The 18,634-nt window shown below is 44.5% G+C and overlaps 1 protein-coding gene across 2 annotated transcripts in view; it reads right to left on the bottom strand.

Moving 5' to 3' along the window:
- The window catches only part of RASSF6 (Ras association domain family member 6), a 44,303-nt gene extending 28,125 nt beyond the window's left edge, over positions 1-16,178 (bottom strand). Inside the window, exons 1-2 of one of the 2 annotated variants that reach the window (XM_075997962.1) lie at positions 15,837-16,178; positions 6,903-7,001 (exon numbers count right to left, since the gene is read on the bottom strand). In XM_075997962.1, the coding sequence (XP_075854077.1) occupies positions 6,903-6,961 (59 nt within the window). In that variant the 5' untranslated portion in view covers positions 6,962-7,001; positions 15,837-16,178. Of the gene's footprint in view, positions 1-6,902 lie in introns of both variants that reach the window. The other variant, XM_075997961.1, reaches the window with a different exon arrangement.
- Between the last annotated feature and the right edge of the window lie 2,456 nt (positions 16,179-18,634).

The raw sequence follows: 18,634 nt of genomic DNA, 5'->3' as shown, positions 1-18,634 counted from the left end.
ACCTGGCTTCAGAGCTGGCTCTCTTCTCTTTCTCTGGGAGGCCACACTGTCTCCCTGGTCTCTCCCCCCACCTTTCTCTTCCCTCTTTCATTCTCTCGTTCTCTCTATCCTTCTAAAAAGATACGATAAAGGTTTTCACTTTTATACCTTGATCTCTGCATGAGAAATCCTTCTCCACCTGCGCCGTGAGCACCTGCCGGGCTTTCCGCCCTAACAATAATGTAACCACATTCATCTCCGTTCCCGGCACACAGACACGCTTAACTGCTTTGGGCCATTGTGCAACTTCTGTATTTTCTGGGACATTCATGTTTTCCAGATTGCCCGTTAAAAACTGGCCCTGGAGCCAATGGATAGCTGGGTCCCCAGCTCCTAGGACCCCGATAAGAGCAAAAGGATTAAAGATTAAGAAATAACTTCACAGTATCAAAAAGAAACTTGAAATGATAGCTAGAAACAAAACAAAGAAAACATCCAAAATGTTCTAACTATAAAAATTCCTCCATTTAAGAAGGGATTCAGTGACTCAGAACAGTGTCACCAGATGCTGATAAGAATGGAAAGGGAATAAAAAGGGAGAGGCAGAGAATTGCATACTTGTTTGTTTCAATGCCGGTGCTTCTGAACAAAGTAGGTCTGCTGTCTGATCATTTTTAATAGGATACCTTTATGAAGGTAAATGTCCGTATTTGATATTTAACACCCTGGCATGTTTTCCAACCTTAAATGGGAGGAGGCATTTACTCACTCTCTTTCCCTTTATGTTTGGCTTCTAAGGGGTTAGGGAAAAAATAATTTTAAAATTCACAACCTCCAGTTCCAGCTGGTGGCTGCAGTGAGCTGCTGCCACATCACGCCTGTTCCCTGGTCTCACACACACCTGCCCTCCCACACACCTGCCCTCCCAGACACCTGCCCCCCCACACCTGCCCCCCACACCTGCCCCCACACACACCTGCCCTCCCACACACCTGCCCTCCCACACACCTGCCCTCCCACACACCTGCCCTCCCACACACCTGCCCCCCCACTCACCTGCCCCCCACACACCTGCCCTCCCACACACCTCCCCCCCACACACCTGCCCCCACACACACCTGCCCCCCCACTCACCTGCCCCCCACACACCTGCCCTCCCACACACCTGCCCTCCCAGACACCTGCCCCCCCACACCTGCCCCCCACACCTGCCCCCACACACACCTGCCCTCCCACACACCTGCCCTCCCACACACCTGCCCTCCCACACACCTGCCCTCCCACACACCTGCCCCCCCACTCACCTGCCCCCCACACACCTGCCCTCCCACACACCTCCCCCCCACACACCTGCCCCCACACACACCTGCCCTCCCAGGCGCGCAGGCGCTGGACAGGAGGCGAAGGGTGAGGGCAGCTCTTCCCCCAGCCCGAGGCAGGAGCGCGGTCTCTGGTTCAGGCCCCGACGCTGTTCACAAATCCCTACCAATTGGTAGATTTTCATTCTAATCCAGAATAGGCCCGGTTGCGGCTGTCCAGGCAACAGGTAATGGCAGCTTGGCTGGACGGTGAGGTGTGGTTGGATTTTGAAAAAGGAGTTGACTGGACTTGCCGTGGGGCTGGGCACAGAAATGCGAGACGGGACCAGCTGGCCTGGTACCTAGCTCACACTCGCGTCTTGCTTCCTGTTCCTCCATGGCTTGGTCTTTCATTTGCTTTTCTGATACAAGTCTCATAGATTTTTCTAGAAGCCCATTGAAAAGCAGACGCAGGCGTGCACGCAAGGCCAGCCACTGCTGGCGCAGATGCAAGCTCGCTGTGAGACAAGCCTTCATGCACGCACGGCTGGGACTTCCGTGCCCGCTGAGGGTGGCGCAGAGGCTCTTGTCCGTCACAGTCCGATGCCCCTCGCTTTCTGGGGAGGGGAAGCGCTCTATCTATTCTACTTAACAAAGTCTTTCATCGACTTTACTGATATTGACTTTACTGATAGGACTTTCAGCGGCCGGGCCTTCGGGATGGCTACTAGAAGATCTGAAACACAGCAGGTGGCTTCTCAGGCACCAACACCAGTGGGAGCTTTGAGACATGCTGGGCTCCTCCGAGATGCTGCTGCGACTCTCCTGAGGATTCTCTTACTACCTGCACCTGCGCCACCCGCACCTGCCGCCTGCGGGGCCCCTGAGCTCCCGGCCACAGAGCGGGTGTGGGTGTGGGGCACACTGCCTGCACCGGATGCTCTCCCACCCCCCAGGGGCGTTCGTCTCTGTGCAAACATCGGTTTCAGGGAGAAGGCTTCCCCGTTCAGGCTGGGTCCTTGCTCTTCGTAGAGCTGGGTTCGTTTCTTTCAGAGCTCGGGCTGCAGTTTGTTCCAGCCCTTGAGCCCCGTGGTTCCCGAAGTGCGATGCCCAGAGCAGCAGCACCTGCCCGCCCGCCTGGGAGCTTAGACATGCAGACGCTCCCCTACCCCAGGGCCAGACACTCGGGGACGGCCCAGCAACCGTCCTGGTCACAAGCCGCCAGGAGGATCTGCTAACGCTCGGGCTTGAGATCTGCACCTGCAGATTGCAAGCTCCACCCGGGTGGGCCTTTGTCTGTTTTGGCTCCAAATGACAGCTCCTGGCTCACAGTATTCTCTCGAAAATTATTGGTTTAGAAAATACAGTATAGAAAATAAATCCTGATGTACTCTTGGGGGACGGGGAAATTCTTTTACAGTGTGACTAACACTTCCAGAACTTCAAGTAAATTTCATGCGTGTAATACGTACTTCTAGAGTCTTTGAATTTTGACTTCGTCAGACTTTTTATGGAAACATTTTGAGCAGTTCTTGGGCACACAGGTGATCTCATTGTTTTTAAACCTTCTGGGTGATTGTGGAGTCGATTAGCTTCACTGAGCATAACAGATTATTGAATCATAATGATATATTCAATGACTGTTGACAACATTAGCTTACTAAAAATATCAGATATAAAGAAAGCATAATGAATGTTCTTTTTCACATATCTGGAGGTGATGGTATTGACCTTTTTATGATGGAAGAACTGACGTGATGATATCCAGTTTCTCATAATAAAAACCTTTTTATTTCACATGGTCATGATACATGAATAATGTGAACTTTTAACAACAATTCCCGCATGGAAAGAAAAATTCTAATTTTTAAAGGAGATGCTGAAAAACACATGCTTTAAACCTTTTGCCTTTGGCATATTTTAGAATGCTGAGTCCTTATAAAAATATGTTGGAAAAAGGGTTCACTTATCCTTTACTAAAGACAGAAATTCAGCGTTCTTCAGGAGAATGATGCTCTCTCTTCACACACCTACCTTCAGGGCTTGCTGGAGCACAAAGTGTGAGCTCCTGTTCCTTTGATCAGGAGAAGACCATGGACATGAAGCCCAGGCAAACGCTGCCCTCTGGGACGGCCAGCCAGGCTGGGGCAGCCTCTGGAACACTGGCTCTCTGTGTCTCATTTGTGCTTAGAGGTGCAGGTGGCTGGTTCCTTTGTTTCAGCATAAAGTGCCAGCCAATGTGCTTTGGGAGAAAAAACTGTTTGGACTAATGCACTTTCTGCTAAAATTTATTACATCATGCTAATTAAACTTATCTACCGAGGACAGGAACCTAGAAGGGTCGTAGCCTGCAAGGTTTTATATTAGTTTCTACGTACCAGAAAACGTCTAACAGGTTCTGAGAGTGAAATCTGATCTGCATTCTGAAGCTGCATTTGAACTTCATTGTTTATTTGTTGTTGTTTTTGAAAAAATACAGGGTTAGTTAGCATTTACTCACCTCTACATTGCCCTGATTTCAGCCTATGACCTGAAATGAAAGTACTTGGAAAGCAACCAGAAGGAACCGGTTTTGTTTTTTTTTTTTTTTTAACTCAGCTCACTTAGAATGTGACTCCAGGCAATAAATCAGCAACTGGAACCTTAGTCATTTGAGCATGAAGCCAACCTACGCCAACACCCTTCCATCAGGGAGGTTTCTAAGCTCAGAGAAGTAGTGAGATACAAATGTTATGTGCTATTAATATCAGAACCTCTTATTGATCCCATGCAATTTTCATGAAATTTGCTGAAACCAATATTTTGATTACACAGTCCTATTTTACTATTAATCTCCATTATTTTCACATATTTCTGTGCAGAAAACTGAACATCCTTTAATAAATTGGTAATTCCTTTCTTGTTCACCACAACAATGCCTAGTACAGAGAGAGAGTTGAAAAACTACTTGCTAAGTGAATAAATGAGTGGAGGTATTTGTTACATTTGTGGTATGTTGGATATCATAGTTGCTCAGTGGCATTGTTCTAATTTCTGGCGACTGTCTGGCAGAGATTTCCCTCAACTCCAGGAATTTTGTTTACGTCAGGAGGTCAGAAGTTCTCAGAACTGAACCCTTCCCTCCTCTGAGCAGTGGTTCTCAGACTTCCATCAGAATCACCTGGTTCATTCTGGGGGGGCCCGAGCTCTCTGCCATGAACAAACGTCTGATTCAGAAGCAGATGGTCCATGGACCACATTCTTGAGAAATGCTTCTTCTTTTTTTTTTTTTTTTTTTGAGACAGAGTCTCGCTTTGTTGTCCAGGCTAGAGTGAGTGCCGTGGCGTCAGCCTGGCTCACAGCAACCTCAAACTCCTGGGCTCAAGGGATCCTCCTGCCTCAGCCTCCTGAGTAGCTGGGACTACAGGCATGCGCCACCATGCCCGGCTAATTTTTTTTTTTTTATATATATCAGTTGGCCAATTAATTTCCTTCTATTTATAGTAGAGACGGGGTCTCGCTCTTGCTCAGGCTGGTTTTGAACTCCTGACCTTGAGCAATCCACCCGCCTCGGCCTCCCAAGAGCTAGGATTACAGGCGTGAGCCACAGCGCCCGGCCGAGAAATGCTTCTTATTCCATCTCAGATGGAATGTGTCCAGCACTGAACTCCCAACCTTCTGCCGCAAACCTGCCCCTTGGGTAGTCTTCATAATTTCAGAAAATGTTAACCCCATTTTTCGAGACAAAAATCTTTAGGATTATCCCTGATTATTCTCTTTCTCTCACACCCAGGAAATCCTATTGTCTCTTCATTCAAAATATATCCAGAATTTGACCTTTTTTTCCTATCTTCACTAATGTCACCTTGGTCTTGCCACCGTCATCTCTACTGTGGACTGTCAGCTTCCACCCTTGTCCCTTCTTCAGTCTCTCCTCACCAAAGCAGCCAGAAAGATGTTGTCACTCATGTGCTCAATACCCTCCAGCGCTTCTGGTCTTATTTAGTGGGAAGGGCCACGTCTCATAGTGGCCCATGAAACCCTACAGGCTCTGGCCCCGGCTGACCTCACCTGCTCCTGTAAGAGCTCACCCGTAAGAATATTTTTATTCTTACACTGCACCTAGTGTATTTCTGCTGCAGTTTCCCCACAGGGATTCCCCCAACTGACCCTAACAGATCTGCACCCGCCGAGCTAGGGACCTGCCGTCCACCTTGCCCGGACTGCCCCAGCCAGATGCCTGCTTGCCTTTGTGGCTCACCTTCTGCAGGTTTTCCCTCCCGGAGGCCCTCCTTGGCCACTTTATATGCAGTCAGAACCCTTCCCACTCTCTACCCCAGGCACCCTTTAGTCCATTTCCTCCTTTATTTTTATTCTTCACACCTTTCAGCATTTATCTTAGGATATGACCCTACAAGAGTAAAGGTTTTGTTGGGTTCATTGTCAAAAGCTCAGAAGGGTTCCTGCTCATATAAGTGATCAGTAAGTATCTGAGGAAAGAACAGATGAATCCTCCTTCACTTCATGTCTTTTTCTCTTTTTCCCACCCTTACATTTCATCCTTTTCCTCCAGTTGTGGTTTTTTGGGTTTGTTTGTTTGATTTGGTTTTTTTTTTTTTTGAGACAGAGTCTCTCTCTGTTGCCTGGGCTAGAGCGCCGAGGCGTGAGCCTAACTCACAGCAACCTCCAACTCCTGGGCTCAAGCCATCCTCCTGCCTCAGCCTCCCAAGTAGCTGGGACTACAGGCATGCGCCGCCATGCCCGGCTAATTTTTTCTATATATTTTTACTTGGCCAATTAATTGTTTTCCTATTTTTAGTACAGATGGGGTCTCACTCTTGCTCAGGCTGGTTTCAAACACTTGACCTTGAGTGATCCTCCCGCCTCAGCCTCCCAGAGTGCTAGGATGACAGGCGTGAGCCACCGTGCCCGGCCTCCAGCGTGGTTTTAATTCCCTCTTTGACCATATTTGTCCCTTTGCTTTCCTCCTGCCCACCCTGCAGCGTTGGCCTCACTTCCCTCTGTTATTTATTTGGCTTTGTTTCTTTTCCCACCCCCCGTAAGACTTGGGTCACGTTTCGGTGCCCCTTGTCTCTCCACCATTTCATCTTCCCCCTCCTCAGCCTCGGGCCTGGCCCGGCCAGGCCCAGTCGCCATCTTTACTCTCACAGTCTCGAAGCCCCTGCTCTGTGCTTTCCGGAGAAACACAGGACGGTGTCTGCTGTGCGTAAGAAACAGGTGTGGGCGTTGGCTACAGCAGGAGGGAGGCTGCAAACATACGTGTGTCTCGGGGAACAAGGACAGGACGCGCTGTGTGGCCCCTGGGCTAATTCTTTAGGGCATCATTTATAAGGAACCATAGATCCTTCACTCAATGCTGCTCGTCAGAATTACGCCCACGATTACAACAGAAACGTAGCTGTTAATGAAATAAAGTCACTATAAATGAAGTATGAGTGCTTGTTCCAAGAGGAGGGATGACTTGGCAAACTTTAGCAACTTACATTTTCAACTTCTTACCCTGTGTCTCAACTGGGTTTCGTATTGTTGATCCTGTTGCTCACATACCGTGCGCAGAGAACTCCGAGTGGCACATTGCACAATGACTGGCGAGTGGGGTAGTGTGTGACATAGGAGTGTGGTTACCTGGTTATGAACGTCCTCTCATTGATGAAGATCCAAGAAGGGCACTGCTGAGCCGTCATAGTCCCCTTTCTCTCCGTTTTGAGCTGGTCAGAAGGTACCCTAAACATTAGAATGATATGAATGATTTGTTCCTGCGATGCATTCATAAATTAGTTTTTGATTTAAATTGAATATTTTGCTGTGTCTCTGGTGTGTAAGAATAGTTTAGAGAATTTTTAAGTACCAAAAAAGAGAAAAAATGTATTATGTAAATTGAAAAACTACAGAGACAGTGACTCAAGACAGGGAAGGATCGGACAATTGGGTAAGTCTGTTTTTGATGTATTTCTAGTGAGAGAAACATGATTCTGTGAGTTTGTGTGATTCTGTGCAAAGGATCATATTCCTTCTGTTGCAAAAACTCAAACCAAACTGGCTGAACCCTGCCCCAGCCAGGTGAACACAACTTCAAATTTCCAGGCAGCAGAAATCAAGCTCTGACTTGAAGTGTTGATTAAGTATGACATAATATCCTTCGAATCTCCTTCAGACTCTGGAAATTGTGGTCAGATGTGAGTAATCTCTACCTTTTTAAGTTCATATAAATGACATTAGGGTGTGACCAGAGATTGAGAGTATAATATTTTCTGGTTGTTCCATTTTGCAGAACTTGACTCGTCAATTACCATTGCTCCAATCCTGCAGAATCTTAGAAAATATAGCCCAAATAAAAAGGTGGGTGGGAGAGAAAAATTTAGTTTTCTTAAAAAAAAAAGATGGGGTGTATTTCCTCCTTTTTCCTTTCAACTCAGGTTATTTTGGTTGGGAAAGATGAGTAAAAAGGACATATTATGTCTTGATCTCAGAATACCAGGAAAAAAAGGAAAAAGAATATCTATTCTCTCATAAAATCCTTGAGGCATCTTTTTCCTTACAGCACTTTGTTAACCTCACCAAGTATCTTGCAGTAGTCACTGAGCTGAGTGATTCATGCTTTTATCATTCTCACCATCAATCCCATTTGTAGTCACAAACCTCCCTGAGCTCTCATTAAGTCCCTTAACTCAACACTCAGGCTTTCTGTAATTCCACCCAAGCCCACCTTCCCAAACTCAAAAGTGAGGCTTTTACTCAACACCGGGCCTTGTATTTGTAATGAAATTTCATGCCATGAGTCTCTCCTCACCAGCCCTTCACACCAGAGGGGTGTGATCTCCCTGCGGGTCCAGATCTCTGCTTCCTTCCAGTCCCCACTCACGTGGGACCTCGTTAAGTCTTTTCCCCTACATGGCTGTGACTGCACTTGCGGCCGTCTCCCTCGTATGGTCCGTACTGATTCGGACCTCACTCCCTTTCCTACCGCTATCCCCTTGCTCAAAGAATGGCGCTCCTCTAGTTGGAAATGCCACCCTCTTCGGCAGCACATCATTGGCTGGGGGCTGTCTCATGCAGGGCACCTGGGGGACTCGTGCCAGAGGGGACAGAAGCTCAGCCCCCCGCAAAGTGGCCCTGCAGGGCAGAAGCCACAGGAGCGTTTTATGCAGTGCTGGGGACCAGGACGCAGCGGGCTTCGCGGGCCCAGCAAACCCCAGCCCCACTCCCAGCGCTTGGTCTGGGCTGTCTGGTTATGTGCCCTCTGCTCTAGCTTCTGAAACTGAGCTTTGCCCCAAATGCTGCCATCTTAACAGCTCACCAAAAGGGTTATTGACGCCCCCTAGTTGGATCCCCAGCGATGACTCTTGGGCCTTCTCCCTCCTGGATCTAGATTATTCATCATCTATTACTTTACCTTACCTCTCCCTGACCTCTCCTCCCGTGTTCCAATGGTCTATGTACCTTGCCACATGCTTCATTTTCTCTCCTCATTTCGCTGCCTTCTAGCAGCATGTGACAAGATTGATTCCTCCCCCTCCCCGCCCTTTTGAAACGCTTTCTTCCTGAAGCTTTTGAGACAAACCACCGACAACCACCATCTTGCGATCTCACACGCCTCAGCGTTTTAGTCTCCTCTGCTGACTCTATATGGTCACTAGATGCTGGCGTGTCTCAGTGGTCCGTTTGTGGTTGTCCTCCCTTCTCTGTCTTTATCTTCCTCCAGGTGATCTAATCTTCTCCAGCCCAGCCCCTCTGCTGAGCTCTGGACTCACGCCACTACCTCCTTCATCTCCGCTTAGATGTGTAGCAAGCATCTTAGTAGCAGTGGCTGAAACAGGACCGCCGACTTCCTCCTGCGCTCCAGATGTCCCCTCCACAGTTCTTCCCCCTGTACCCCATTAGACACAAAACTAATACTGAGCCTTGCTTTTCTCTCTTCCTTCATAAGCAGATTCCAATCCAAATGCAGCCCTATTGACTGCGCTGCCAATGTGTGATCTGAATTCAAAGCTTCAGTGTCTACTAGTACCACGTCGTCTCTCCCCTGGACAGCTACATCAGCCCAGAACTGGTTTCCTTCTGTTATAGTCTGAATGTTTGTGCCCCCCCCCCAATTTACATGTTGAAACCTAACCCCGCGTGCTACAGTATTAAGAGGTGGGGACTTTAGGAGTGATTGGGTCATGAGGGTGGAGCCCTCGTGAATGACATCAGAGTCCTTGTAAAGGAGACCCCAGAGAGCTGCCTTGCCCTTCATGCCGGGGCACACCAAGAAGGCCGTCTCGGAACCAGACAGCTTGCTCCCCTCGCCAGACACTGGGGATATTTGGAACTGAAGAACCACCGATGGAAGTGTCTTATGATCACAAAGTGAATACCGGCCGCGATGGGCTGAAGAATCATTGCAGTGGCTTTTCAGCTGGTTCCCTCTCTATTTGTATTTATATATATATATAAATCAAAGATATCATTAAATGGAGCAAACAACTGCTACATAATTATCTATGCTGAAATAAATCATAGCCCCTTCAGAAGGCTTCAGATGATGTGATAAAAGGACTTCAAAGGCCCTTACATTATCTTCTCACCTTAGGAAGGAAGACAGTTGAATGGAAGTTAATGGAAGAAAATGAAAACAGGATAAAATCTTCGTTCCTAGGCAGAATATAGTAATTGACTAGGAAAAATGTTGACCATGTCTGATCCACAAATTGGCCAAACAAAATATTCAAACAGTTCCACTACATGAAAGGTAAAAACATGATTTGGTCATCATTGTACTAGTCATTAATTACTATTAATTGCTGAGACATAGATCTAGGGATTCAAATAGTTTCCCCTCCCCATTTTCTCCTTCCCAATTACCACAATTCGTAGCTAATTAAAACCTGGTAGGGCCCTTGTGAAAATCTTTTAAATTATAAAGACTTGCTGGATTTAAGGGTCTGAACTAGTTTTCTCAAATGCTTAAGATAGGAGGGTAACAGAGGGACCGAGAATAGCGGAGGTGGAGCGTTTATGAAGAAAGGAAACATTGCAGCCCTAGACCCGGAGGTCTTACTTGTTTGTTCAGTTATCTTGGTGGAACATAATAAACTATAACTCAGGGAGGAGGATGGTTGTTACAGACAAGTGTAGGCCCAAGGGCTGCAGTTTGTTGACTTAGACTGTGTATGAAATAAGATCACTTATTTAATAAGTTCAGTTATTTACCTTTTCATTTTGTCCAAATAGAACGGAGCTTGAGAGATAGGGAATTAGACAGGTGAGCAGGTAAGTCCTGGAGAAGTAAACAGCCCTGGAAGTGCCGGGCAGAGATCTAAGCTGAGCAGGGACGGGGAAGCCGAGGAAGGTGGACCTGGTCCGAGCAGGACCCTGGGATCTGCAGCCTGAGGAGGCAGCGCCAGACAGCAGCAGGGTGTACCACGGGCCGGCCACGCTGGGGCCTGAGACCACCTGAAGCATCAGTGGTTCACGTCCCCCTGCCCTGTATTCCTGCCTAGAAGTGGGCTACCAGTGGGCTGGCCTGGACTCGCCAGCTGCCTTGTAACCAGAAGGAGGCCAGAGGCTAGGAAGTGGGTTCAAGCCCAAATGAACTCAATGGGCCAGTCATCTGAAGAAACTCCCTGTGCCCAAGCACGGGTTAATTAAATGGTTACATGTTTAAAAATGGAAAATTCGGTTCAGTCCTTGGTATGTCCAACAAATATTTCATGAGTTCCTTGTCTGTACCTGCTGCTGTGCTAGGCACAGAAAGTGTAGCCTGTATCTGTGTCTGCAGCTCCTATTTCTGAGGCCATGGGGTGCATGAAGTAGCACAGTCATCATGATTTTACAAAGAACTTAAAAAAAGTACATGCACTAACTTCCCTGTATTTCCTGGCCAAAAACCAATTTCTCTTCCTTCTAAACTTTATGGGAAATTATCTGCAGCTTTCAAATTACTTACTACTTTCTCTCTATATATTTTATTTTACTTAATTTGACTACTAGATCCTTTAGAATGGGGTGGTTGCTATTTCATTTTTGTGTCTTCTAAAGCAAATACATGCAGGTAGATAGACAGGATATATACAAATTATTAAATATCTTCAATATACAACTAAGTGCATTAAAATATTAATAGTAAAATTAAGAGCTCTGAGATCATGAATGATAATTATTTTCTTTTTGGTTTCATACATACTTTCTAAATCATACACAAGGAATAGATCTTAAGTCTCACACACACACATACCCCCAATAAAAGTAACTAAAAAAAATTATAAAGTATCACACTGGAATAACAAGCATGCATTTCAATTATGAGATTATATCAAGGGCTGTACACATGGAGTTTTAAAAATATACATTGTTTCAGCCTGAAGAAGCAATGGAAAGTTACCAGTACAATTTGTATTCAGCTGCAAAATAAAGCTGTTTCCCCAAACCTCTGACCTGAACCTGGAGTGGAAAAGAGCAGAGCCACATACAATTATGTCACTTCATGGAGACAACACAAAGCATTGATAATTAACCAGTTCTTTGGAAAAGAGAAAAACGGTTAATAGAAGTATGGTTTCCGGGAAACATTTGTCTCCGTATTTCCCCTAAAGAACATACTTCATTTGCAGAAATGGTAAGCATCAAGAGTTGGAGTAATCCTGGCACTCTGGGATGCCGAGGCAGGAGAATTGCTTGAGCTCAGGAGTTCGAGACCAGCCTGAGCAAGAGCGAGACCCCATCTCTACTATAAATACAATGAAATTAGCCAAATAACTAAAAATAGAAAAAAATTATCCGGGCACAGTGGTGCATGCCTGTAGTTCCAGCTACTTGGGAGGCTGAGGCAGGAGGATACCTTGAGCCCAGGAGTTTGAGGTTGCTGCGAGCTAGGCTGACGCCACAGCACTCTAGCCCGGGCAACAGAGTGAGACTCTGTCTCAAAAAAAAAAAAAGTTGGAGTATAAAAACTATCACTTTATCAAGTGATATTGGTTACAATTAGGAATCGTCCTGAGATAAAAATGTATGGAGATAATCGAGATAAAGATGTTTGCAATCCTTACATTTAAGGCAAGACTAAACAAGAGGCTATGGATCAAACAACCAACCTTCTATGTGTGCATGCCATTGCCTCTGTTAGAGTGGAATCTAATTTGAAATGTCACGCCTTTAATATTCTATTGCATATTGATAATGCGTGGCGCTGATGCCATGCACTTTATTCTGCCCAAAGTGCGCTCAGGGAGGTGAGGAAAGCAGGAGCAGCAGGAAAAGCAAACTGGTATCAAGCCCCGTGAGGACTTAAGGGGTCCTGCCACCACTCTGTCTGGCATTGAGCTGCTCGGCCTGCAGGCATCTTCTGGAGCTGCGGCTCTGCTGGGGCACAAGGTCTCTGCTTCATCTGAATCTCCAAGGGGAAATTTCAGGTTGACTTCAGTAAGATCATGACTCTTTTTCTCTGTTCATGTGTTGGATAAAAAAGAATCAGCACTTTCTCCTCTGAGCTCCTCCGCTAGGCTCTGAGTGATGACGGAGAAGTTTTCCTTCTATCCTCTAAGCTACTAAGATAACCCACAGGGCTGAGAGAGCAGACTCCTCCACGTTCCACAAGCGAGGCGGCGGCGGTAGTTTAGTGCTGGAACTTACGAAAGTGATGGAGTCACTGTAATTGATAGTTGTGAAGAGAGAGACAGATTTTTTGCAACACAATAGCCCTCTAACTTTAGTTAGGGCAAAGGCAGAATATTCAGAAGTCTTTTCCGAGAGGTTGTATTGAAACATTTTCAAATGGCTTGTACTTGAATATTTTTTAAAAATCTGTCCCTTTTCCAGCAATCCCAATGCTGGTCATCTACCCAAAGATCCAATGACACTCTACAAAAAAGACAGCTGCACTCGAATGTTTATAGCAGCACAATTCATAATTGCAAGGCTGTGGAAACAGCCCAAGTGCCCATCAATCCAAGAACGTATTAATAAAATGTGGTCTATGTATACCATGGAGTACTATTCAGCTCTAAGAAACAACAGTGATATAGCACATCTTGTATTTTCCTGGTTAGAGCTGGAACCCATTCTACTAAGTGAAGTATCCCAAGAATGGAAAAACAAGCACCAGATATACTCACCAGCAAACTGGTATTAACTGAGCAGCACCTAAGTGGACACATAGGTACTACAGTAATAGGGTATTGGGCAGGTGGGAGGCGGGAGGAGGGCGGGTATATACATATATAATGAGTGAGATGTGCACCATCTGGGGGATGGTCATGCTGGAGACTCAGACTTGGCGGGGGGAGAAATGGGCATTTATTGAAACCTTAAAATCTGTACCCCCATAATATGCTGAAATAAAAAAAAAGAATAAAAAAATCTGTCCCTTTATATGAAGCCATGTATATCTCTAGCAACCGTGAATTCCCCACGTACATTGTAATCAGTGAATCTGTACAAGCAAATGGACTGTTAGCACTGGGTTTCTATTTCAAGCAAAAGTACAGGACGCTTCTTACTTTAGGAAATTAAAACAAGGGCTAAAACTTTTAATTACATGCTAAAAATTCTTGTTACATATGTGTTACTCTATTTTGAATATATTAATAATTGGAAAAGTTAACTTTTTCTTTATCATTGCTGGTCCTCTCTCTCTCTCTCTCTCTGGTTGATCAATACATTTAATAGTTTATCATAAAATGTTATACACATTAGAAATAATAGAAAACATATGTATACTAAAACTTTCACTAGGAAGTTAACTAGAATTTAGGAAGATTTATACCCAGGTATGTTGTTAAGTAGGTTAATCTCAAATTAATCTCAAATATGGGTAGATTTCTCAATCAGGACTACTATTCCTTATTTAGACATATGTTTATTAAGAAATATGAAATCAAATAACTTGATTTAAAGAGTTATAACAATATATATTCTGTGTAAAGGTGTATTTCCTCTTTGAAAAATGTTTAGTGATACTATAACTTAATCTAAATTAATGTGATGCTAATGTTTTCAACTAAACTTTACTAAACACAGTCAGACCTAAAGGACAATAACAGGGTGAGTCATTCAGTTAGGTTGGCTTTAAAATTCTATCCACAATTCTCCAGTCAATATCTAATTATAAGTACACTGGAGAATTCCAACTCTGCAATTTGAAAAAAATGAATCCATTAAAACAGTGACTATATTAAGTTAGGATCAACTGCAAACCATTTAAGTATTTTATATTAATAAAATAAAAAGATAAAATGATATCAGTGGAAATTATTAGTTGCAGTTACTAAGTTTGTCCCCTCCTCAAAGTTGGAAACATTAAGAAAGCTACCAGCAACATTAACAAAAATGCCCTTTAAATCAAACTTCATAAAATAAAGCCACTTCCCTAGAATTTAAGCTTAAAAGGTAAAGACTGACGAAAGACAGGTATCATCCTTTTATGTTTCTTGTCCATAGACACAAATGGAAGGCAGTATCAGTGCAGTACGAACAAGTCAATATGTGATACAATATTAGCACAGGGACGATATGGTCTAACTTGATCAAAGTTACTCAAAAGCTGTCTCTCTTATAAAACTCAAATGTCATTGGTTCCACCATATGAGAGTCTGTGTAACTCTCCTACTATAAATTTCTGTTTTCTTTTGAGAAATCACACATTAGTATTACAAATTTTCCAAAGTAAAAGTGATTCAGTAAGAAATAAGTTGGAATTCACATTAGTATTACAAATTTTCCAAAGTAAAAGTGATTCAGTAAGAAATAAGTTGGAATTTGCCACCAAGCATTGACTCTACTTGAACAGTGGCAAGAGCCAGGTCATTGCATTGATACTCAGAAGGATGGTGCCTGCCCACCCGCCACCTGCTCCCGGGTCCTGGGCCCCCTCTCTGGAAACCAATTCAATTCCAACACCCACCTGCTGTCTGGTGGCCCCAGCTCAGCTCACTCTCCTTGGTGTGGTCCCTTGGGCAGAGCTGCTTATAACTGTTTATAGAACACCTGCTTAAGAGCTCGATTCCCATCAAAGCCCTACCTAGGTGGCAGATCCTGCTATGATGCTTTGTTTTATAGGGGACAAATGTGTAAGGTTGGGGAGGTTAAATGACTTGCAGAAGGACAAACCAGTAAGCGACAAAGCCAGGATTTGAACCCAAGACTCTCCTGCTTTGGAATTTATATCCTTAATTCAGAGACTCCCATTTCATTATTTGTGATTATTCTTTCATTGTTTGATGAGATCTTAAATTATGTAAAAAAGTCCTTTTCAAATTTTTTTTTTTTTAATCAGGCAGGGGAGCATCTGTCTGTCGCTTTAGGGAAACAAATAACTTTAGGTGATCCTTCAAATAAAAAGCTCTTTCCAATCTGAGGACTCAACACAGTATTCTGACCATGCGAATACTCGGAGAGGGGGTGTCCTCCAGGAGTCCAGCGTCCTTGCACAGAGTTGGCCGCTCCAGGCACAAACCCAGGCACAATTCCAGGTAAAGGGCTCACAGAGCTATTTCCCTCCAGGAAGGGCCTGGCCACATTTACTCCGAGCCCTGCTCCCCACTCTCTCCCTCCTGCCCCTCGCCCTTCCCACGCTCAGCTCACCTTGGTCAGGAAAGGCATCTGAGAAAATCAAAAGGGCAAGCCATGCCGGGTTCAGGCTGCTGTGATCACAGCACCTTTGCTGCCTGCGGGTCCTGCTGTCTAATGCTGCCCCCGCCCGCGCCCAGGGGGTGGACTGGCGGGGCTTTTCTCTACCGGGTTTTCACCTGTTGTCGGCTGCACTTGCTCTGGAGAGGGCTGTGCCCTGCTGCGAGCTCCGGTGGAGGGAAGGCGGGCTGCAGGCCACCCACCTGCGGGGAGGCCGGGCCACTCGGCGGGGCGGCGCCGGCCCTGAGCACGCTCCAGCCCGCAGGTCCCGAGCCCCAGGCTGGAGGTATGACCCTTTTCTGCACAGCGGGGAGGTGCAGGGCCTGACCACTCCCCGCCTCGGAGCCTGCCGGGAGTGTTTACTCTCTCGGAACAGCTGACAGGTGCGCTCCTCCGAGAGAGGTGAACTGCCACTCTGGCTAAGGAATCTGATCCTGAGCTCTGCTCTCCCTGTCTGGTCCCTCCCGACTGCAGACAATTGGTCTTTGACAAATGACAACAGTTAGCACGGAACACCATTGTGCCAGGTCTTTCTTTTTCAAATTTTCTGTTTCAATTTGAAATTTCTTAATTTTCTTTTCCTGTTTTGGTTTTGGTGTTGCCAGCCCATTTCCCTGCCAGCGCCTTTCCCCCAGCGCAAGCCGGCGTCCCGGGTCAGGGAGCACTGGCACCGCTTGAGCAGCTGGCTCGGGCCCCTCACTACCTGTGAGCCGCCCGTCCAGCAGGTCTCGAGTGCTCTCCAGGCGGCTATATTTTTGATAAGCTCCACAGAAGAATCTGGTAGGCATCAAATGTCTGCCAGACATTTGAATCATTTGAAATGATTGTATGAATTGAAACGAATTTGGAAATGGCCGTAGTAAAGTACAACAGGGAAAATAAGAATTTAGTTGTTGTCTATTGTATCGGATGTGGGGACTTGGCTTTTGCTCAATGCCTCCAATTTTAAAAGGGCGCCAGAAAGACTTAGTGTCAGAAGATAGATGCTGTGGAAGCGCAAAGTGCTCTTATTTTGAGTATCGTTGGTATTTACTACGTAAAGCACCTATTGATAACTTTTCAAACCTAATAGATTATTTTACACGTGTAAACCTTAGAGTCCACAAAAGGAATTCGGTATGATTCCTACGAAGCATGCAGCCAGCAGTTGATGTCTTGTGTCCTTCCGGTTCAAATGCCAAATCGATAGCACGACTATGACTTAGACATGCAGGTTACCCCTTTGAGATAGTACTTTCCGACTTCGCGAGTTTAAAAGGTCAAACAGTTCATCTCTTTAACCTGTGGTACGTGGACACCAGGGGCTGTTAGGTTTATAATTCTTTGGGCAAGTGGTCTTATTGGATCGCAATCAAAGCTTTTACAATCATATAAATACAGGTGTAACTTATACGGAATTACCTGTGGCTTTTATGATAGTTTGATCGTCATGTTGGCCCCACCTCTCTCTGGTGTGTGGCGGGGTGTGGACTGACCTTTGAATGATGACTAACAGGACCTGCAGTGTTTGCAGCTCTGGGTTCCAGGATGTCTTGCTCATGTTTTTGTTCCACCTGCATTGTCTGTACCCTGCCCAGATCGTTTGCTTTTTTTCAGTATCAGGGCAACATTGTTTCGCATCTTTTGTCTGCAGCACCCTTGAAGCCTTTGTTCTGATTACTGCCTTCCAACTGGTTTCCTTTAGTTCGAGACTCAGTGACTCTTTGAGTGCTTTATCCTTTTGTAAATTGGTGATTTTTATTTTGTAGCATAGAAAGTATATCATTGCTTGCATGCAATGTTGAAAATTTAAAAAACACGGAAACATAGAGGAAAAAAATCACCTGTAATTCATCTCTTGAATATAAACAATTGTTGAATGCCTTTATTGGAATATTTTCTCTGTGAATATTTACCAAAATACTATTACAATAGGTTTGTTGTTTTATAACTTGATTCTATCATATCAAACATATTATGAACAATCTACCAAATATTAGTGTTTTTCTGGCAATGTGATTTTGACTAGCTGAACTGTGTTGCACTATATGGACATACCATTATTTATTTAATCAGTTTTTTATTGGGAAAAGTTATATTGCTACAAGCAACACTCCTGTGAATGCCTATCTATAACTGCACATAACCATGATTATGCCTTTTAAATATATTTCAAAAAGTGAAGTTGCCAGATGAAAGGGAATATGCATTTTTAAGAATTTCTCTCCTTAAAAAACCTTGTCAATATTGTACTTCTAGAGCAAATAAAATAAGTTATACTTTTTAAAAAAACATTTGCCAATTTGAAAGTTTAAAACAATCCACATCTTATTTTAAATCTATATTATTTATTACTTATAAGATTGACCTATTTCTTTAGATTTCCCTTGAATTTTAGTTTTGTGTTTATTGTACCCTTTGCTCATCTTTTTCTTGCTGATTTATAAGATTTTTTTCACGTAGTAAGCATATCAACTCTTCATCAAATATGCAGTGTTTATATTTCCCAGGTTATTTGTTTTCTATTCTTATTTGTTTTTATTTTGTTATGATATTTTTGACATGTAAACATTTAAATAGTCAAATCTATTATATTTCTTTATTGGTTACCCCTCAGTTTTACAAAAGTGTTCCGATCTTTAAAGTATATAAATAATATTTACTTATTAAATTGACCATTTCAACCCATCTGAACTTTATTATGTTGAAAGCCATGAAATTTAAATTTAACTTAATTTTCCTAAATTATTAGTGTATTAACCAAGTCATATTTA

The sequence above is a fragment of the Microcebus murinus genome, chromosome 26, assembly GCF_040939455.1.
Source record: "Microcebus murinus isolate Inina chromosome 26, M.murinus_Inina_mat1.0, whole genome shotgun sequence".
Taxonomy (NCBI): domain Eukaryota; kingdom Metazoa; phylum Chordata; class Mammalia; order Primates; family Cheirogaleidae; genus Microcebus; species Microcebus murinus.
The sequence above is the reverse complement of the archived record's forward strand: the minus strand, read 5'-3'. Positions and strand labels throughout refer to the sequence as shown.